At 53.9% G+C, this 21,004-nt stretch overlaps 3 protein-coding genes across 4 annotated transcripts; all 3 read right to left on the bottom strand.

Moving 5' to 3' along the window:
- Positions 1-3,736: 3,736 nt before the first annotated feature.
- On the bottom strand, positions 3,737-10,571 carry LOC104486979 (schlafen family member 5-like). Its single transcript, XM_086763383.1, is given in 8 exon segments — positions 3,737-3,854; positions 4,794-4,963; positions 4,966-5,181; positions 5,184-5,343; positions 5,345-5,502; positions 9,682-9,834; positions 10,264-10,332; positions 10,457-10,571. Coding segments are annotated over 8 exon segments (1,047 nt in total). The 3' UTR covers positions 3,737-3,848.
- Positions 10,572-11,192: 621 nt separating this feature from the next.
- On the bottom strand, positions 11,193-15,187 carry BCL7B (BAF chromatin remodeling complex subunit BCL7B). Of its 2 annotated transcripts, none has more exons than XM_086763271.1 (6): positions 15,039-15,187; positions 14,567-14,642; positions 14,020-14,116; positions 12,790-12,960; positions 12,517-12,596; positions 11,193-12,119 (listed from the first exon to the last, which is right to left on the bottom strand). In XM_086763271.1, exons 1-6 carry the CDS (start codon positions 15,128-15,130, stop codon positions 12,027-12,029), a joined length of 609 nt encoding a protein of 202 aa, XP_086619397.1. In that variant the 5' UTR covers positions 15,131-15,187; the 3' UTR covers positions 11,193-12,026. The 2 variants fall into 2 exon arrangements, with proteins under 2 accessions (XP_086619397.1, XP_086619396.1); XM_086763270.1 differs by having other exon boundaries at positions 12,790-12,975.
- Positions 15,188-15,786: 599 nt separating this feature from the next.
- On the bottom strand, positions 15,787-20,396 carry TBL2 (transducin beta like 2). Its single transcript, XM_086763306.1, has 7 exons — positions 20,219-20,396; positions 20,015-20,145; positions 19,748-19,932; positions 18,980-19,131; positions 17,754-17,880; positions 16,768-16,920; positions 15,787-16,384 (listed from the first exon to the last, which is right to left on the bottom strand). Exons 1-7 carry the CDS (start codon positions 20,346-20,348, stop codon positions 15,928-15,930), a joined length of 1,335 nt encoding a protein of 444 aa, XP_086619432.1. The 5' UTR covers positions 20,349-20,396; the 3' UTR covers positions 15,787-15,927.
- Between the last annotated feature and the right edge of the window lie 608 nt (positions 20,397-21,004).

The raw sequence follows: 21,004 nt of genomic DNA on the forward strand, positions 1-21,004 counted from the left end.
GTCGCGGGGGGGTCTCCTGTCCCTCGGTGTGAGGGAGCCCACGGCCTCTGGGGCAGGGGTCTCCCACGTTCGGCCCCGGCACGCGGGGGAGGGGGCCGCCGCATCCCTCTCCGTGAGTCCCCGCCAACTACAGCCCCCCCATCCCGGTAGCTCCACGGCGATGCCCAGGGGAGGACACGCGCTGCCGTGCCCCCCTGCACAGGGCTCCGGGCCCAAACCCGCGAGGAGCTGCGAGCCTGCCCCTTCCCGAATCCTTCCCGACGTCTGGCGGCCAGGGAAAGGCCGTCTTCACGGAGACCACTGCGACCCTCACACCGGGGCCTGGCTCCCCGGCCGCGATGGGCCTGTCCCTTCGCAGGCGGGCCAGGGTGGCAGCCCCTGTCCCCCACACACCGCACCTCAGCAGCCATTTTGCTGCCACAGGTTCTGCTGCATTCCCCAGCCCTTCCCTGCTGTGCCTCCTCCGGTGAAGGGGCTGGTGAAAACGTTCTGCAGATCCACGTCCACTATCTGATGCTCAAAGTGGTCTCCCTGGGAACCTGCATTCTTCCTCCTTGTCCACCATCTCCTCAGCCATCATCTTGGCTTCTCTGGTCCCTTCCCTGCAGCCGGCCTTAAGATGGATGCCATCCTTCCCAGCAACCATGTCACTTCGTGGTCCTGCTCGGAGTCGCTGCCCACGAGGTCGGTGTGCCCGACGGCTCTGCATCCTGGCTCTGCCAGCCAGGACTCCCCCTCGGAAGGGTCCCCTGCACAGAGTGCTCCTGTCCCATACCCTTCCTGGGATGCTGGGCTGGGAATTGCTTCCCCACTGCTACTCCAGTGTTTTGGTCAAGACAAGTTTAAATACCGCAGGAGGGCGTATTCACATTAGTGTGCTGCAGTGCTGACGTTGAAGTGGCACACTAACAGCCCAAAGTATAAAACCTGGCAGGATTTAGATCTTCTTCCTTCTCAGACTGTGGTGGAAATTCCTCAGAAGTCCCTGCAAGGCCCTTGCATTTTCAGATCTGGAACACTGGCTGCCACAAATACTAGAGATCCCAAAATCAGAAAAAGCCATTTATTATAGAAAAGCAGAAAGCTGATACAATTGCACAAGAGTCACAGTGACATATCTTCTTTCTTTTCTTTTTTTTTTTTCCTGATCACATATGACATTATCATGCCACTATTTATTCAGCTTTTAAAAATCTAATATCAGAGTAAGCAGTGATAGGAACTATGTTACAAGGCAAACATTGGCAAAGCTCTGGCAACAGTTGGCCATACTGCTTATGTCAATTTTGATGTGACAGTAAGGCTATCAACATATGCACTATATTGCAACAGCTTGTTGACTTCAATACTTCAACGGTCCCATTTAGAATGAGGAAATTTTGGTAACCCACTGCAGTTTCTAAACAGCTTGAGTGGGTACAAATGTGAGCAGCTAACCAAAGAGAGGGGCACAAGGGAGAAACATCAGGTGAGGGCCCTCAACAGGCTGGAGAAATGGGCTGACAAAAAACTTATGATGTTCAACAAGGGAGAATTGCGATGTCCTGCTCCTAGGGGAACAACCCCAGGCATCAGTATATTCTGGGGGCTGACCAACTGGGAAGCAGGTCTGCAGAGAAGGCTGCTGAGGGTCCTGGTGGACACAAGTTGAACCTGAGCTAGCAGTGTGCCCTTGCAGCAAAAAAGACTACAGGTGTCCTGGGCTGCACTGGGAGGAGGGCTGCCAGCAGGTCGAGGGAGGTGATCCTTCCCCTCTGCTCCGTACTGGCGAGGTCACACCTGAAGCACTGTGTCCAGTTCTGGTCTCCCCAGCACAAGAGAGACATGGACATACTGGAGAGAGTACAATGGAGGGCCATGAAGATGATAAAGGGACTGGAGCATCTCTCCTGTGAGGACAGGCTGAGAGCCTGGACTGCTCAGCCTGGAGAAGAAAAGGCTCCGGGGATCTCATCAGTATGTATCAATATCCGAAGGGAAGGTGCCAAGGGGACAGGGTCAAGCGCTTTCCAGTGGTCCCCAGTGACAGGACCAGAGGCAGTGGGCACAGTCTGAAACACAGGAGGTTCCCTCTGAGCATCAGGAAGCGTTTTTTTTACTGTGAGGGTGACCAAGCACTGGTGCAGGTTGCTGAGGGAGGTTCTGGAGTCTCGCTCCACAGAGATATTTAACAGCCATCTGGCCACGGTCCTGGGCAGCCTAGGTGTCCCTGCTTGAGCAAGGGGTTGGATGAGATGACCTCCAGAGGACCCTTCCCACCTCAGCCCTTCTGTGATCCTGCACTGCCTTTTTCTCCAGGAAGCCCATTCCTGCTACCCTCCATGCCAGCACTAGCAAGGGGTAGCTGCACAGCAAGGTGGAGCTTATCTAAGCTAAAGACTAATTTGCCAAAAAACCTGCCTGCTTATGAGAGGTCTGGAGACAGAAACCTGCTTTCAAAGTGATTCAATGTGACCACAAAACCACAGCCCCGTTCCCAGCAGAGGTGAAGACAGTCAGCACCCCTCCCGAAAGCAAGCTGTGGCTCTATCTTTTTGGATGAGAAAAGAGATGATTTGGCTGAAAATTCACAGAAATCTCCCCAGTATTGAAAAAAAGCAGGGTTTTGACCATTTGTACCAGCAGGGACATACAGAAGGATGGCCCTTGTTGCGTTTCCAACCCCTGGTTCCACTCCAGTAGTGCTGAAACAACTCAGAATATGCAATCAGCTTAAAGAGCAGAGGAATTGAAACTACAAGTCTCCAAACTGTTCTATGATTATCCAAGTAGTTTGTAGTTGTTGACTTCCTTCTGCAATTGCCATTTTCAGCAATTTGTTCTCTCCAGGTGGCGATGTCCTTTAATTAAAATCAATTTTATGACAACCTACAGGCCTACATGATTAAATATATATGTGAAACTGCTTTTTTTTTTTCTTGCATAGAGTACAGAAAGGGTGTAAAAACAAAAATCTTAAGGCTGCCCTATAATATCACTGAACAAAAAAAATCAGTGAGGCATTCTAGTCTCCATAGCCCCAGGTAAAGAGTAAACTGCCGTCTAAAGACATCTCTCTTGAGAACATCTTTGTGATACAGCAAATGGAGGCTGTTGGCTCTGGATGCCGAACAGAGCAAAAGATTGAGAGATATCTCCTCTTGTGCAGGGACAGGGTGCATGCCAAACACAGTCCTCCTTTCTAGGCCTGAGAAGCATCGGATGCTGTCAAGAACAATGACATTTTCTAAAACCTCCTCCGCTGGCCCCACGACCAACCTCACCCTGCATTTTCTCATTTGTCTTTTTAGGTCAGGTCCCAATACCTGACCAAACTCTGGGGCTGCGTGCTGTGTCCTGAGCAGGATTGCACTATCTTTGATGGGATAGCCTTGCTGGATATAGCTGTTGCACTGCCTGGTCACGTACTCTGCCATTTCAAGTCTTCCCCCCCCCCCACCCCGCTTTTTGTTTTAATTATGCAGTCACCTGACAAAGAATGGGGACATTCAGCCTGATTAAACAACTCTTCCAGCACCTCATAGGGCATATCTGCGTTAGGTTCTTGGAGGATTTCCTCCATTAGATTAAACATGACATTGCATATTTGCTTGGCATTACGGACCACTTTGGTCAACCCTTCATGGGGATACAGTTCTGAAAACTTAAGACCACAACCATGTGGGTGAGTGGACTGGAAAAAATCCAGGAAAACCCAGAAAATGCCACTTTTTTTCTTGACTAGCTCCTGGCCATTTTGGTGCCAGTTTTCTTCAGGATGAAAATTCTGAGCTTCATCAACCACAATGTGTTCAACTTCTGGGAAGTTCCCATTTAAGAAGGCAACATGTGTCATGGACTGGCAGATCTCATTTCTGAAAGACAAAACAAAACAAAAAATCAGACTGCAACCCAAACAAACCATATGGTAAAAAAAAGAAGACGTGACCAGAACAAATCTGTATTGACTGCCTGTATTTCTCAGTGGGTTCTTCCTTGGCAGGCCATTGCTGCTTACTGTCTAAAAATCCCAAACTTCCTGTCTCAGCTGCAGCATGCTGTATCGTTTTCCCCATGGAAATTGCTGCACAGCCCCCACCAGGCCCTAGGAGGAGGGTCAAGCCCACCCTTCCCACATGGGGACCCCATGGCAAGGCTCCCCAGGTGCGAACGTCTGCCCCGCTCCTCCTGCCCAGGTCTGCTGTTCTCTGCAGGGTGAGCAGGGACTGGCAGCACTTCTGCCTGCCAGGGCCGGGAGCCGCTGCTCGTGCCCCGCAGGCTGCCACTCCGTGACACACGGTGCCTTGTCCAGCATGGTGGCCTGCTGACCTCTTCATGCTGATGCAAGTGGGAATGCAGTGAGAACAGGACTGGGGAACTGCTCTGCCTGAAATCCACTACCAAAAGGGTGTGGGTTTCTGTTCTCCTCGTCTGGGATGGCCCAGGTCCCAGCGCAGCCGCACAAGAGCTTGCACCAGCCCCGGCACAGGCAGCGTTGAGGTGGCCACAGAGAAAGGCAGGTGGGTGTTTTTGGTGTCAGCACCAACTGTTAAACTAAGGCCATCTGAAGATCTAACACAATCCAGCAATCACTGAACCGGGGATTCTCACTGCAGTCAGTGAACACTGGATCTGGGCCAGAGCTCAGCTCAGGAATACTTTCAATATTAACACCTTTCTTCAGATGCTTATTGGGTGTTTGTGTCAGCCAAAGTTAAATATTTGGCAAACGGATGTACAACCAGCGCGGTTTGTGCTGTCTGTACAGAGGATGGAATGAAAGAAAAAAAGGGAAAATACAAATTACTGCTTACCCCACAAAACATCTTCAAGGGTTGATTTTCACAAATGTAGAGTATCTCTTTTGCAGAACAGAGAAAAATGTTTCTTATTCTCTCAATGATCTTCAAAGCCACAATTGTTTTCCCTGTTTCAGGAAGACCAAGAACAAACTGCTCCTTGGCTTTGTGCAGGTTCCTGGAGAGCCAAGACGGTCACTTAGGTAGGACTTAAAGTGCAGCACAACAATCACAAGGGCACGCAGGAAGGCAGGGATGTCCCTGGCGGTGAGGATGTAATTCTCTGGGTACAAGCCGACGTAACCACACAGATTTTGTTGGTTTTCTTGCTGGGGAATATCATCCTCTGCAACTTCCATCTGGTTCTTTGTGCCATTCAGGTGCAGTATTTGGGGAATCACACCACTTGCAAAGTGTATCCCCCATCGTTTATTAGTTTCTGCTTTAATGCATAAGCAGTCTCTCTTGCTCTTTCAGTCCCAGAAGCATCCTTGACTATAGTACACAATACCAGACACGCGTTTTCAGCTACAAAGACAACATCGCACACAACATCCTGTTTTTTTCAGCAATCTGATGTCAACAGCCCAACTCCTTGAAAACATCAGTACTCCCTTTTTAAGTGGATGGATTTGTTTTTTCATTAAATCCTCTAATCCAGGATATTCTGAGAACAGGTCATTGCAGGTGGTTTCTGGCTTCCATTTGATTTCATTAGAACCCACTAGAAAAAAAAAAAATCAAAGACCAGAAAAACAAAACACAGCAAATAATTTACTCAACTTGCTGGTTACTGAAGGAATATATTATTCCATGAGGTCATAAAAGCAAACAATTTAGTGTGAGTAAAAATTCAGCATTCCCATGATACTTGGTGGTACATCTGTAAGGATTTTTTTATATATAAATAAAAGAGGTATAAACTCCATGCTTCAGGCATGCTTCACTTCTAAATGGAATAAGGAAAAGTGTCTTTGGAGGGATCTGCGTCCTTTCTGTCTGCCTCCTCATTAGCGAGGTGTTCCTCTGACAGATACGTTGCTGCCACAGTGAGAGACCAGTGGTTGAACCAGATGGAACAGCTGACCTACAGCATCTCCTGCACCCCTGAGTGGGAAAACACAAAGCCTGCGGCAGGTGAAAAGGCACTTGTGGAGAATCACCAGCCTCTCGATGTACAGATACACATTCCTGTTAAATATAGGGGAATACCTGAAAATACCTCTCACATCCCAATGCTGAAGTCCAAAATAAGAAGTAACAGTAATTTTAAAAAATACGAACGCAAATCCTTTCTTAAGTTTACAGGTTAAAATTAAAGGAATGCACAGACAAATCTCAAATGCAAGTGAACTTTTGCACTGTGTCACAGTGCCTTCCATTTAAAAAACACATTCCCCTCAAGAAACAGCAACTGCGTATCCTGTACCAAAACACTGTCGACCAATCAGTAAATCAATCACCTGAAAGTAATCCTGAAAAGAGGTGTGAAAAGATAGCAAAATTTAAAAAATAATTAGAAAAATTAGCAATCAATACGTACATCCATAGCTCAGAACTTGGAAGAAAATATCTGTGGACTATGTTTAACGAGAAAGTATCTGTTTGCTACCAGTTGTTTCCAGTACCTGGAATTCCATGGCTCTCCCGTGCATCTCAAAGCCTGACCTACAGCCCCAGCCCTGCGCTGCAGGAACATGATAGGGTTTGCATCGCCCGTGTCCTCTTCTGTTCTCTCTTGGCTACTTCTGTTCTCTTTTCAGGGGTTGGTATTTGGGAGTTGCTTTTGCTCAGCAACTATCCCTGCTTTTATAGCTAAAGGGTTTCTGAAATAATCAGTCTTCACCTAAAAAATAAAACCAAGGCAAGGTTCTCCACCCCTGCACAGTAAAGGCTGAGCTTTTCTTTCCCTTACGTGCCCCAGCCTGAAGTTCCCAGGTAGCAGTGATCAGGGTTGCAGAATTAACTTACTGGGTGAGATCCACATCTAAGATGATCAGATACCCAAATGCTTGGTGCAGACAAGCAGTACAGCATTGCTAGTGCCAAGCCATGGGGAGCGTACTGAGTTCGCAGGGCCTCAGGTCAGAGGCTTGTCTGGTTGCTTTGTTTGAATTTTTGCTTTGTTTGAAGCTTTCATTTTGCTTGGTTTCCTGCAACAGCATTTTTTTTTTCCTAATAACCAGATGGCTGTGGATAAAAACCATCAATTTATACAGACAGTAGCAACAAGCAGGTCGTCTGCACAGGATGAGATCTTTCTTCCTGTAACATGATGAAGCAGAGTGCAGAAATACAGGTCTGGTAGGACAGCAGAGGTCTTGAGATGTGGGATACAGGACGCAGCGCTGAGTTCAGGTGTGGGGCAGCGAGAGACAGAGCATAGGAGATGTCAAGGCCTGAAACAGCTCTGAGATGGTCAGATAAAGAAATGCCGCCCCAGAGCTGGACAAAACTGGTTTTAAGGGTAACAGAGAACAAGTACCTAACTTCTGCAAAACACACCATGTTTACTAAAATCTGATGGAGCAGTGAACGTGCAAACCAGTGAAGAAAGAACAAGGGGTAAAAGTGCATTCACAAACCTACAGCAAGTGACCCCAAGTGGATCCTGGAGTAGGGAAAAGAAACCATCAGCACCAACTAGGTACTCCCGACGAAAGAACAGAGGATGCTGAGGACGCGCCCCAACAACCCCCGACAGACTGCAGCCATCAACAGCAGGATCCCAAGTGGTGGTGGAAGGCCGAGCGTAATGCCAGGAATGGGGAAACATGCAGGCAACTATTATTACTATTATTTTTGTCACAGTGGTATTAATTTATTATCTTTTTCTTTCTTGACCTGTAATAACTAGATCTTGAGTAATAATAATTCTTTTATTAGACTCCCTTAGATTTCAGTTGTGCTAGAAATAAATTATTCTCTCTCTCTTTTTTGTCCATAAAAATATTTTTAAGAATAACTGTGGGCAAAGAGTGCTCAGCCCTCTGGGACGCTACATATTTTCTCAGCAATTGTGTGCATTATAGATTGTACTTAGTGGCACAAACGGAAGAGATAAAAACACCTGAAAAATCAGGGAAATCAACATTCTTGGAGCAGTTGTGTCTTTTAAATACCCCAAACAGTTATGTGCCTAAAATCTTATATTTATATCACGTGATCTTCCTAGAAGTCCTGCAAAAAACAATCTTAAATTTAAAAAAAATATCCAGGATAAATGGCTTACCTGGGTAGAGGCATTCTTAGAGTTCAGACACACACTGCAGACCAGCTTTTGAATAAACTGGCTTGGTAAGAGGAGCACCATTTGACAAACTAAGCTAATTTGCAAATTTATCAGCTAGATTTGAAAGATCTTGAGGGGGATGTATCCTTATGTATGAACTTCCATATGAACTTTTAAAAGCCAGCACTAAAGAGTAACCAAAATGACTAATTAAAAACCTCGTTTCGCAATCCTCTTCAAGAAAAGTTAGAATGCCAGTTTTAACACAGTTAAGAATGCCAGTTTTGCGTCAAACCGACAGAATCTTGATTTGCAGTAGCACGGGCCTCTTCAGCAGACACACACCTCCAAAAGACCTCGCTGCTCTGTTCCCCTCCTGGCAACATCACCCTCTGTTATTTGTGAGACCGTGTCCTTTGAAGAGACCAGACATCCCAGCTCTAAGCGTAGACCAGGGCCACAGCGGCGATTTCACACAAGGCCACAGCTGCCTGGCACGGCCGGGGCTCTGCTGGGACGAGAGGATCTTCCTCGCTTGTGCGACCACTGCCATGGGCACACACGCGAGGGAAATTTGTGTTACAGGGAACCTGTAGGAAAAGAGTTTCATCTCAAGACTGAAAAACTCTTATTCAAATGCATGGTCAGAATAAACTCTGTAGGATGCATTGCACAGATCTTGTTGTGGGGTGATGGAACAAAACGCAGGATGTCGCTTTTGAAGGGGGAGGATTTCACAAGGAAGCAGCACAACACACCTTAAAACAAGCAAAGCCCTGCACCCCTGCTCCACCAAAACAGCCTTTAACAACCACGTAGCCACACTGCGCGTGCAAAGTGACTTTTGGTAGACATTTGAAATGTGTGTGAGCCTCAGAGAGTGGTCTGCACACTGTGCATGGCTTGCTGAGCTGCAGATTTGAAAGGACTTTTCTCAACCTCAAGCTGATCTCTGAAGAGTCGACTGATCAGGTTTAGTAGCTGCTCTAGCATTGCTGACTTCATTACAGATGTTACTGGTACTGGATAAGGGTAAGGAGAAGAAAAGTTGCAGGTCAGTTTGACACTGCCACTACAGCTAAAATGATTATTTTACTTCAGTGCTGGCACACAACTTGTGCCAAGATGCTGGATCTACACAGATCAAACCAGGGCCTGGAGATTAATCCTTGCTAGTGCATCAAGCAAGGGATTTCACTCCATGGGGAACAGCACCAGTAAGGTGCTGTTTTCGTTTGTTTGTTTATTTTAAAAAAACCTACAGGAGCCAGATTTGTACTAGGACATCACTCCCTCCTAAGCATCTTAACAGACAAAGCCAGCTTCAAAAGTTTTCTGCAATTTTCACTCAGTGTAATGGAAGCTCCTGGGCGATTTTCAATTTTTCCACTTCATTTATGGACATATGGAATCTCTAGGAAAGCTTATTTCAGTTGGGAGTGCTTCACAAAGTCCCGCTGAACCACTTCAGAGAGTAATGCTTCACAGACGGTTTGCTGTTGGAGGCCGGTTACCATGCCGTCAGCCCCAGTGCCTGTGACTGCGCCATGGGCCAAAAGCCCTTTTCAAGGTTTGGCGAGGATGCATAACAACAGAGGTTGGTCTTTCCTTCTGAAAGTTTACAAACCAAGGCAGAAATGAAGCTGGCACCAATGTAAATGCAGATTTTACCTGGGTCTGCATCTGTCATGAGCTCTGTCCATTTCCTGATGCTCGGTCTTTCAGTCACATCACCCGTCACCATCCAGGACTCAGGGTTATCATGGAAAACAGTGCAGTAAAACGGTTCAACTTGCGCAGCACGTATGTAGCCCTGCAAGCCGCCTGCTATCGTAAACACTCAGGATGTAAGTCTGGAACTGCACACCGGCCTGAGAGCCACAGAAGTGATGGGCGGGCATCGAGCCCAAGATTATCAGCTACTCTTTTTCTAAAGCTTCTTTCTCCAATTTCATATGGCTTCCAATGACTTTACTGCTGTCATCCACTCCAAAAAAGCATTTGCAAAAGCAGAGACATAATTTGGAAATACGTTAGAAAAACGTATTCCAAGATATTCTCTGTACAGAAGTTTTAAAATTCAGGATGTGTTGTCTATGTGAAATCCAGGACCTCCCCAACCATCACTTTGTCTCTCTTTAAAAACTTGGCAGCTACATCTTGGATGTTGCACCCCTAGGTGTTCAGAGGGGTCTCCCGTTGCTCCCCCACCAAAATTCAGCAGAACTCTCTCAGCACTCGGCCCGTTCTCACCATGGCCCTTGGCGCAGCTTCCCTTCCCCCTCAGAAATCCCACAGCATTGCTGGAAGTCATAGGGACAACTGAGGGGACAGAGCAGTGCTCAAGCTACAGATATGTGGCTTTGTGGCTGCACTTTTCTACTCTGGACCTCCGCAGCTCCATGTTTTAACAAAAAGCAGCAAGTGACTCTGCCACTGCACCCACGTGAAGTATTCGGTGGTCTCGGTGCAGCTGATGCACCCCTGAGGTTCTGCTCCATGTCCAGGCCCACGTCGTGCTCCTGGAAACAGGAATTCTTGTCTTCACTCTTCATCCTCATGGCTCCTCCCCCTGAATTCAGCAATGCACGCACTGCTATAGAAAGCTCCTTCCATTGCCTTTTTGGATTGCAAGAAGTAATCTTTCTCCATCCCCCTCCTAAAACTATTTTCTCAGTATCTTCCACCACATCGGGACAGTTTGTTTGCAAATTAACCAGCAACCGCCCTTCTAGTCTGGCCCTCCTGATCCTGAAATGATAAGTTACTGAAAACGCTGAACGATTGCATGCAGCAGCGTGACAAAGGAAACCATACGCCTCGGGCTTTGGCTCACACGCTAGATTTAATAAACCAGAAAATAAAAATCATTCCTTGCAACGCACGAGCAAGCGGAGGGCAGGCTGTTGCAGAGGGTCCCGCAGACGCCGTGGCGATCAAGCTCAGAAATTGGGCTCCTTGGCGTCCCGGGCTCTCGGCGGGACCGGGTGGCCCCTCACCGGCACGGCCCGGGGGTGCCCGGCCCGGCGGGGCCGCTGCAAACGGCGGCGGGGGCGGGCTGCTCCGGGCTCCTCCGCTCCCGCCGGCAGCAACCGGTCCCGCGCGGGGGTGGGGGCCCGGCGCTGCGCGGCCCTTCCCGTCCGGTACCACCCCTCCCGTCCCGCCCCGCAGACACCGGGCGCTGTATTTCAAATAGTTTAATTTGAAAAATATTCTATTCAGTGCTAAAATAACTTTCCACTTCCACGCGCGGCCGCGCTTCGCCAGGCTCGGTCACAGACTCGGCGGGACATGCACTGGTGGGGGCAGGGGGAAGCGGGGGGCTGGGAGCACGGGGGTGGCGTGGAGCTGGGCTGGGGGGTGCCGAGGGGGTCCCGGCTCCCTGCCGCCCGTCCCGGGAGCGGGAGGTACTCGGTCGGGGTGCCCTGGGCACAGGGGAGCAGGCTGCCGCCCCCCGGGGGGCTCACACACACACACACACTGTCCCGGGATGGAGGGGGGACCGCCTTCCACCCGGGCCCGGGGCTGCCCTCCTCTCCCGACCACGAATGGCTTCAACCAGCAGCTTATTGCACAGCGTCCCAGCGGATTGCCCCCCACACACCCCCCGCCTGCCCCCGAGCAGATCCACCCCCCAGGGAGGCAAACGGCGGCTCTCCCACCCCCAGCGCCGAGGGGAGGGGGGGCACAGGAGCCAGAAGCAGGAAAAGGGCATCCGCCAGCGCGTGGGGGGGGCCACGGGGAGCAGAAGCCCCAAAGACAACTCCCCCCACGCATGCGGACCCCCGCAGTACAGGACAGGTCAGCAAGGGAGACAGGGAGCCAATAAATAGAGGCAAATCTGCAGGTACTGGTGCAGCCCCATCTGCCCCCGGGCTGGCGGAGGGCTCCTGCCCGCGGGGCAGGGCAGGGCAGGGCAGGGCAGGGCAGGCTGGAGGGAAGCGCCCGTCCCCGGGGGGAGAGCAGGCGGCTCTGCGAGGGGCTGGCGAAGGCACTCTCCCCGGGGGCTGGGCAGGCTAGCTCTCCGAGGCCGTGTGGCACACAGAGTTCTGATCGGCACAAAATCTCTTCAGAGGCGGTGCGCCGGAGTCCTCCTCCTCTTCAGTTACCTGCAAGAGGCAGAGGTGACGGGCAAGGCCAGGAGCACAGCACGCCCCCGAGCCACGTGGACCCGGAGAAGGCTGTGCCACGCTGCAGGGACACCCTGGGCTTTCAGCCATGAGGAGCCCAGGGCACCAGCAGCGGAACCCACTTCAGCCCAGCAGTCGGCTAGAACCCTTGTTTTACCCCACCCTCCACAGCTTTTCTTCACACTTGAACACCTGAGCTCAAGCAGGGGGCAGCTCAGGAAGCCGGGAGGTTTGGGCAGCTCCCGGAAGGCACTTTGGGGCTGCAGAGCAAGTCCATCCATCCAGATGTTTCTGCTACAAGCGGCAGCAAGGAGGGCAGGAGGGCCAAGCGGGGCCCACGCGTGTTGAGGCATGGTTTCAATCCCCTTTCCCTCACCTGAGTCTCCAGGGGGACTGGCTCTTCCTTTGTGAGAGTGGGAGGCTCGTCTGCCACTTCCGAGGAAGGCAGGGACGGCTCTGGGGACGACAGAGGGGTTAACGAAACTGCCGACCCTGGAGCACAGCAGTGCCCAGCTCAGTGCTGAGCCAGGAGAGGCCTCCAGCAGAAGATGCAAGTCCTTGCTGCCCCGTTCTGCTTCCAGCAATGGCTCCAGCAGGACCTTTCCCGGGCCCAGCCATCCACCTCCCCCTGTCCCAGCCCAGCACCCACCTTCCAGCGTCTCCTGCCCCAGTGTCGGCGGCTGCGAGTCGTCCGTGCGGAAGTCAGACGTGTGGGCAGGGCTCATGGACTCGCTCTGCTGGGGACTGGGGCTGGAGTTGGGGCTGCTGTCCACCTTGAGCTGGTAGACGTCCGACAGGGAGCTCTGGTTGCTGTTCTCATCTGCAGAAACAGCCCCTAGTGAAGAAGAGCACCTTGACCCAGGGGCACAGGCAGCCGAGGGCGGCACCGTGAGCCAGGGTCTGGGGGAGAAGGAAAGAGCGCAGTCAGAGGCTGTGAGAGGGCAGGGGATTCGCTGTCCCTCCAAGTGGTGCTGGGCACAGGACTCCCTGCCGGGACACAGCTGGCATCAGCTGCACAACTGGCCCACAAGAGAGGGGCTGCTCCTGCCCAGGGACCGAGCCCAGGCAGACAGGGCGTGACCCCGGGCCACGCGGAAAGAACCAGCAGAAGGCGCAGCGGCACCACACAGCGCCACGCCGCCCAGCTCCGTCTGCAGCTTGCGAGGGCCCCAGGTGTTCGAGGGCAGGGGACCTCTTCCCTGCGTACCGCTGTTCTGCACCTCTTCTGTTTGCGAGGCAGCAAGCTAACGCCAGGAGCAACCTCCGGACAGGAATGCAATCCTGGCACGCAGGTGAAGCGGTCCCAAAGCGTAGACCTGCAACGCTGACCTCCTCACCGCAGCTACTGGAAGTGCGAACACATTCCCACTTTTCCTTTTCCTGAGAGAGAGGCGGGGGATAGGCATACGCTCTGCTCCAGCAGCGAGTCCGTGCGCTGCCTGAGCCTTGCTGGGGTCAGCCAGAGCCCAGCCTGCTCGTGGCTGGCTGCATTGCTCTGGAACCAAAAGCAAGGTCGAGGAGATCCCCTGCCCTTTCACCGAGGTCCGCGCCAGTCACTGCTGGAAGCAGTGGGCTCAGCTGCAGGCAGCCACCAGCCTCTCCCCAGCAGTGACTGCAAAGTGGGAATGGGAATCCCCATTCCTCTAGTTCCCATGAAGCTTCCTCCAGGAAGATCCCAGAAATAGCTAATTAAGATTCTTTCTGACAGCAAAAATGAATAGTTTCAGCAGGGACAGTCCAGAAAGGGATCAGCATAGGCCCGCACTGAAAACACACACTACTGCTCCCAATTTATGCCGCATACGTGAGCCTGCAACATCCCAGCTTCTGTAAGGCCTCAGAGTCTTCCCCCAGCTTGAAGGAGCTCAGCCAGACTCACCTTGGAACTCCAGGAGGAGAGAAGAGTTGGCAGAGGTGTCAGCTGGGAAGCCATTGGGTTCTCGGGCAGTGCTGCTACTCGATTTGGATTTCTCTTTCTTGAGGAGAGAAAGAAAAGCAGAAACACAACGTGAGAGCAGCCCGCCACTGGCAGAGGATGCAGAGGTGCACAAACTGCTCCGGAGAAGCTGGAGCTCTCTCCCAGCAGCCCAGAGGGATGTGCGCGTGCAGTGCCTTTCTGGGCACTTTTCTAACTGAGAGGCAAAACTTCAGCTGTGAAGGGTTCAGAATCAGGAGCAAAAGGAGCTGACACCCAATGAAAGAAGAGGAATTCTCTGGGGCTTAAAGCAAAAAGGAGGGGATCATCCCGGAGCAAGGGAGAAAACTGGCACAGATCCATCAGCACGGCCGCATCGCTGCGGGGCGACGGGAGACGGAGATGGGCGGGAGACGTTACAGCCCAGGCCCGCGGGCGAGAGGCCCGCGCCGAGGGGCAGCCTCCGGCAGGCCGCGGCCCGCGGGAGAGGCCGGGGAAGCGCAGTACCCACCTCCTTGCTGTCCGCCACCGGCACCCACTTGAATATCCGCAGGGAGGTGTCGCCCACCGTCACCCACTTCTTCTCCCTGCGCGGACACGGCCGTTAATGGCGCCCAGCCCCCCGGAGACGGGAAGTGGAGCAGCAGGGCGCCCCGGCAACAGGCTCCGCCCGCCCGCCTACGACGCTCCGATTGGCCCAGGGGACGCTAATCCAGAGCACCGCCTTACCCCGTCCCCTCCTCACGCATATGTCATTATGATTGGTCGTGCCGCCCGCCGATCACCCGCGCTTCCGGTCCCACCCACATTCCCGAGCAGACGGAGCGAGCTCATTGGCTGCTGCTTCGCTATCCCCGCCCGCTACCCCTCGCACCACGCCGATTGGATGCTCGCCACCGGAGCACCTCCACCGGCACCCGTGTGGTGCGGTGATTGGCTGTACGCCGGGGAGGCCCCACCCCCCCCGCGGCCCCGCCTCTCACCATCTGCGGACGCGCTCGATGGCCGCCATCACTTTTTTGATGTCATCCTTGGCGCGGCTGCGGGTCTCGGCGCGCACCGAGCGGCCCGACATGGCGCCCGTACCCCCGGCAGCCCCGGCTCCGCAGCACCCGCCGCTTCTCTCCGCGCATGCGCGCGCCCCGCCCCCGCCCCGCGCGTGCTGCGTCACCGCGCTTGCCACGCCTGAAGGGGGCGGTGGCCTCCACTGCGCCTGCGCACCTCGTCCCGCCCGCCTCCGAGGAAAGGAGGGGCCGCAAGGGCGGGCGGGCGCCGCCGCCATCTCGCGGGGGGGCGAGTCTCGCCCAGCGCCGGGCGCGGCTCGGGCGCTGTACCGGGACCAGCGGCCCCCGTGTCGTGCAGATACCGGTTGCGCATCACCTCCCTTCCGCAGCCTGGGCGGATGGAGCCCTGCCTGCACGCAGGCAGCAGCATTAAAGTGCTGCCCTTCCTCTGCAGCAGAAATGCCCCCGTTTAGCATCAAAGCTTGAGCTTGGGCAGCTCCTCCACACAAAAAATCCAGAAAAATCCTTTTTCTAAGCCCAAAAAACCCTCACTGGCCCTGTCTAAGTGATCACTGTCATGGGATATCAAAGAGAGAGGGAGTGAAGACAAACCCCCCCCTTGGAAAGAAACAACACAACATTGTCCCTCTGGGAACCCCCCAATTGCCCCCCACCTTCCCCAGACAGACCAACCATTCAGCTCCCCGTCGTACGGTCAGACAGCAGGTGAGGAAAGCCCTGGGCGTGCAGTCTGCACGCTCTTTTATTGTGAGATGTTCAGGGTTACTAAAAAACCAAAACACCACAAAGGCAGAACGGGGCTGCCTGGAACCGCAGAGAGCCGAGACGTGCCACTGCAGGGGGACAATTAGTGCTTCTTGCCGTAGATGGCCGCCAGCACTTTGCGGGCACTGGAGATCTGCTGCTCCAGCCTCTCTCGCGTGGCTTTATTCCCGGTTTTTTTCAGCATGGTCTCCATCTCCTCCACCACCGCCCGGTGACCGGCGGTGTTGTGAAAGACACGGATAGCCCGGTCCCCACACGACACCAGGTAGCGGCTGTTGGTGTCAAAAGCCAAGTCTGTTATGCACTGTCCATGCACAGCGAGAAAGCGCTCCTCCTCCTCTCCTCGCCTCGTGTTGTACACAACAATGTCTGTGCCACTAGAGATGGCGACGACGTGAGCATCGGGTGACAGGGCAATGCGACAAGGCTCTGTCACCTCGCACTTCCCCGTCAGAAGCAAGTAGGGATCCTGTTGCTTCTTATATTCCACGTCTGTGTCCCAGAACTTCCACGTCCCGTCCTTGGAAACTGTTGCCATTCTGCAGCCAGGAGACAGAGCACAGGTGAGTGCAAGGAAATTGGGCAGCACCTCTTCCCCTGCCACGCCTGCGAACCAGGAATCCTTTGTGGCCAGAGAGCTCTTTTGGGAAGTGTGACTCTGCACACACATACGGTCCTCATCCTCTTTCCAGAGCACAGAGAACAGTCACCCCCGGGAGGAAATCCACAGGGAATACGCAGCTGGCATGAGCCAGTCAGGGTTTGGCCGCTCTGGGCTTCCAAGAGAGCGTGCAGGGCAGCAATCCCCCTCACCACAGAGGGGTGAGCCCGCGGACAGGCCGCTGGCGTACACTGGAAGGGGTGAGCTCAGGTGTCCCGAGGGTGAGGCGCACCGCTTCAGGCACGGCTAACGCACACTTACCTCCTCGAGTCATTAGAGAAGGAGAAGCAGTGTACGCCAGCCGCGTGGCCTTTCAACTCAAAAGCCCTGGCCACCTCCCGGAAGTCTCCGTTCTTCCCAAAACACACCTCCCACACCTTCACATCAGGGGTAAAGCCACAGGATGCCACAAATCTGGGAGAAGGAACAAGCAGAGATACAGGGTGTCCGTTACAGAGTACCTGCTTCTGCTGGGACGCGGGGCCAGCGCTGCAGAGCTCTGCCCCGGCCTCCTGAGCAAGGCAGGGGCCAGGGGCAGCCCTCCTGCACGGAGGGGTGCATGAGACAGGGCTCTGTGAAACCAAACCTATGCAGACACCTACATTTGTATCTCTGGCCAGCTGAAGAAGTTATCACTTTTCACTGAAACCAGGCTGGTGGAGGAAACACTGAGGAAGGCCACTAGGGACTAAAACAACTTAGGAATAGGAAACTCTCAGGCCAAAATATAAAAGCAAAATGCTTTTGATCCCCAAAGTCACTGAGCTCAGAGCACAGCAAGTCTTCCTGCAGCATCAAGTTAGAGACAGAGCGGAGAACAAGATTCTCCTGATAAAAAAAATCTCTCAGTAATAAAGATTCTAATTTTATCATTAACCTTTAAAAGGTTACAAACAAGTTAGAAATGCTGTTTGCTTTGCATATGCCATTGTGTGAACCACCTCCACTATCTGAGGCCAATGCTATTCTCCTCAGCTCTTCAGGGGATGGTCAACAGGAACAGCAGTGCTGAGGCACAACAGCAACCCGCTGCGCATCTGAGACTACGCAGGCGAGAGTCAGAGTCCCCAGAGGGGCTGCTCTCGGGGGCCGAAATCCTTTTTTCAAATATGGAACCCTCAGAAAATTGCATTAAAATAACAGCTAACTGCTGATAGTCTGAACTGATGATGTCCTCTAGGAAGGAGGGAGGCTCCTGTTCACTCCTGCGGCCTCCCGCTCTGCAGCGAATACCGCACGCCCCTCACCTCCCACAGGGCGAGACCGTGGCGTAGGCATTGTTCATCTGGTTAGTGTTAATGCTGGCCAGGACTTCACCCTTCGGGCTCCAGATCAGGATCATCGTGTCACTGGAAGCTGACATGATAAACTTTCCTGGGGGGAAAAAGGCAAAGATCAGCAGAGCTCCCAGGCCTAACGCTGACACAGATTTATTAAAGGCCCAGGAGAGTCCCTAAGCAAACTCTCCCTGCACCTGGACAGTCAAGAAAACCAAAAGCAGCAGCAAAATTCCAGGACTGTCCATCTCCCAGGACAGAGCGAAGGGCAGTATCAGAAGACTCAGCTCCTGGTCATGCATTAATGCGCCCTGGGCTTCAGCAGCCGTCAGCTGGTGATGGGCACGCGTGCTTCTCGCCCCAGCACCCCTCAGACCCCCCTTGCAGAGCTCAGCACTAAGCCAGTACCACAGCAGTAATGTGTAGAGTAAAGACTCCATCTCCCCCAACGGTTAAAACACAACCCATGGCATCTGCAGCTTTCAAGACACGGCTGACCGCAAGTCACGCTACTATTATCCACGATTACTGTTTCTGTCAGCATTTTGGACTCCTGCTTGTTTCCACTTGCAATGCTTTCCTCTTTCCATCTCAGCCGAGGTGGGGAGTTGCCTGTTTACCTTTCAGCTACTTGTTGCAGGTTTACGTTTTCACTTTCACAGCTGAACAAAGGTCTCTGTTAACATTTTCTCTGCTCTCCCATTACAAAGGTGAACTCACGTCCACCCACTGTCACATACCCGAAGCACTAATCCATCAAGCCCTCACCACTAACACACACTCCCTCCAGCCTCTGCTCTAGGAGATCCCAGAAGTCCAGGACAGACTATATGAACTTACTAGAGAGATTTTTCACTGGTTAGAGAGACTGGTGAGACAGAGAACAGCAATCCTCTCCACACTGAGACCAGACCTCTTTGCAACAGCATCCCTGAAAACATAAACTAAGAGACTGTGCATCCTAGGGTGCTAACTCTGTGCTTAGAGGAATATTGTCTGTCTGAGAATTGTATCTTTCAATTTGCTCAGTAGTAAACAAAGGCTTTTAAGTAACATCTAGGAAACTACAGAAAATCAAGTACTGCAGCAGAAACTTGAGAACACTAAAAACTCCAACACTTTCAACCCAGCTTTACAAGGAAATCAAAGCAGACCTCAAGCACCTCAACACATGAGCAGCTCTGTCATTTCCGTACCTGTCTCTGCAATTCCGATGTTAATCACAGGAGCCTTGTGCTTCTTTGGGAAGTCCCCAGAAGCTGCAGTGAAGGTGAAGTTGCCATCGTCCTTCTTTGTCATTTTATAGACACGAATAGTCTCGCCATTCGCCAGCCAAACAATGAATGCCCTAAGTAGAAGAACAAACACTTGGAACCGTTGTGAAACAGGCTACCTCAGCTCAGCCTAGCTACAGCAGGCGGGCTAGTAGGTCATGCAGTGGCACCTGGGGCAAAGGATACACTGAAAGATTAAAAGCTGCACATTTTATGAGAGCACCACACTCTCCCTATGTTAGCTAAACTACAACAGTGAATGAAGAAGAACAGAACTTATTACTCCACTTCTGGAAATGAGATCCCCTCCTCTCTCTAGAAGAGGTCACTTCACAAAGTGCCAAGGCATACTTTTCCACCAACCCTCCTAGCCAGCAAGAGCTCTCTTCCCAGCCCCCCAGAAAGGCTCAGCAGTGCAATCCATCTCCAAGGCCTGCTGGCAAAGACCTCAACAAGCACCTTCCACCACTGCAGCAAGCTGGGCACTGGGATATTTGCCCTGAACACCACATTAACGTGCCAGCTGCTTTCACGAGAGGCCGTGGATCAGCAGTAGGGCTAAGATGCCATGAGGGACGCTGCCTCCGTGCAGCCCAGAGGTCACATCAGTGATCCCAACCAGGGCTTGGGCTGTGCGACCAGCAGTCCCTGGGCTGGGGGCAGATGTGATGTGGGGAGGCCTGGCTCTACCGGGAGTCGGGGCTGAGGCGGACGAGCTCGGCGTGGTCCAGCCCCACGTTGGCTCGCAGACAGCGGTGTTCACGCCCCGTGAAGTCCCGTGTGCTCCACAGCCGGACCGTGCGGTCGTCGGCACATGACGCCAGGTACTTGCCGCTGCTGCTGAAGTCCAGGCACGAGACAGAGCCGCTGTGGCCCTACGGAGAGAGGGCGGTAACGGCGGGAAGGAGGCGGGGTGGCGGCCCCGGCGGGGCACGGCCACCGGAGCACGCACGGTACCTTGAGGGCGGCGACCAGCAGCCGGTGGGCGAAGTTGTGCTGCTGCGGTTTGTCCCGGCGCGCCCGCGCCGGCACCCTCGCTTTCCTGGGCTCCTCCGGCCTGGCGACGCCGACGCCGTTCGCCCTGGGGCCTGCGGGGAGCGGAGGGTCTGGTCAGCCCAGCGCCGCCGAGCCCGCTTCCCCCGCCGCTCACCCGGTACTCACCGTCCGGCGAGGCGGCGGGCGGCCTCCGCGGGGCGGCGCGGAGCAGCGCGGCCGCCAGCAGCAAGAGCAGGATGAGGAGCAGGGCGAGGGCGCCCGGCAGCACCCACCCGCCCGACGCCGCCACCTCCATCTTCCCGCCGCCACCTCAGCGGGGCGGGCCCGGCCCCTCCCGCCCTGCGCGGCGTGCGCGGGGCGGCTGTGGGTGGGGCCTCTCCGCGCACGCATGCGCGTCAAGGGAGGGAGCGGGGAGGGGGCGCTACGCTGCTCCCCCTGCGAGCTCGGCGCAGTTACTGTGCCGCTTCAGGCCTGCCCTCGCCCCTCTGCCCGGACCCTGCCCGGACCCTGCCCATCCGTGCCCGCACCCCTCTGCCCGCACCCTGCCCGTACCCTGCCCATCCCTACCCCCGCCCCTCTGCCCTCGCCCAGCCCATCCCTGCCTCGCCCTGCCCAGCTTTGTCCCACAGCAGACCCAGGGCAGGAAGAACCACGCCGGGGCCTGTGGGCAGAGCAACTCCTTTATGAGGCAGCATGGCCAGGCCCCACCGTCCAGCAGCTCCCCGTGCCCAGGCCTCCTGGCTGAGGGCGGACAGGGCCCCATGCTGCGCCGGTCACCCTGGGGTCTGGCAGGCCCTGGGGCGCGGGACCGTGGAACCAGCAGCAGCCGCTGTCCCTGTGCAGTCAGCGACGCCCCGAGCCGGTGCCTGTGGGAGAGGGAGTCCTGCGGCCCCAGGCTGCCCCATGCCCCAGCAGCCCAGCCGTGGTGGCCTTGCCGAGGGCTCCTCGCTG

This window comes from Chlamydotis macqueenii, chromosome 19 (genome assembly GCF_036417535.1).
Source record: "Chlamydotis macqueenii isolate bChlMac1 chromosome 19, bChlMac1.mat, whole genome shotgun sequence".
Taxonomy (NCBI): domain Eukaryota; kingdom Metazoa; phylum Chordata; class Aves; order Otidiformes; family Otididae; genus Chlamydotis; species Chlamydotis macqueenii.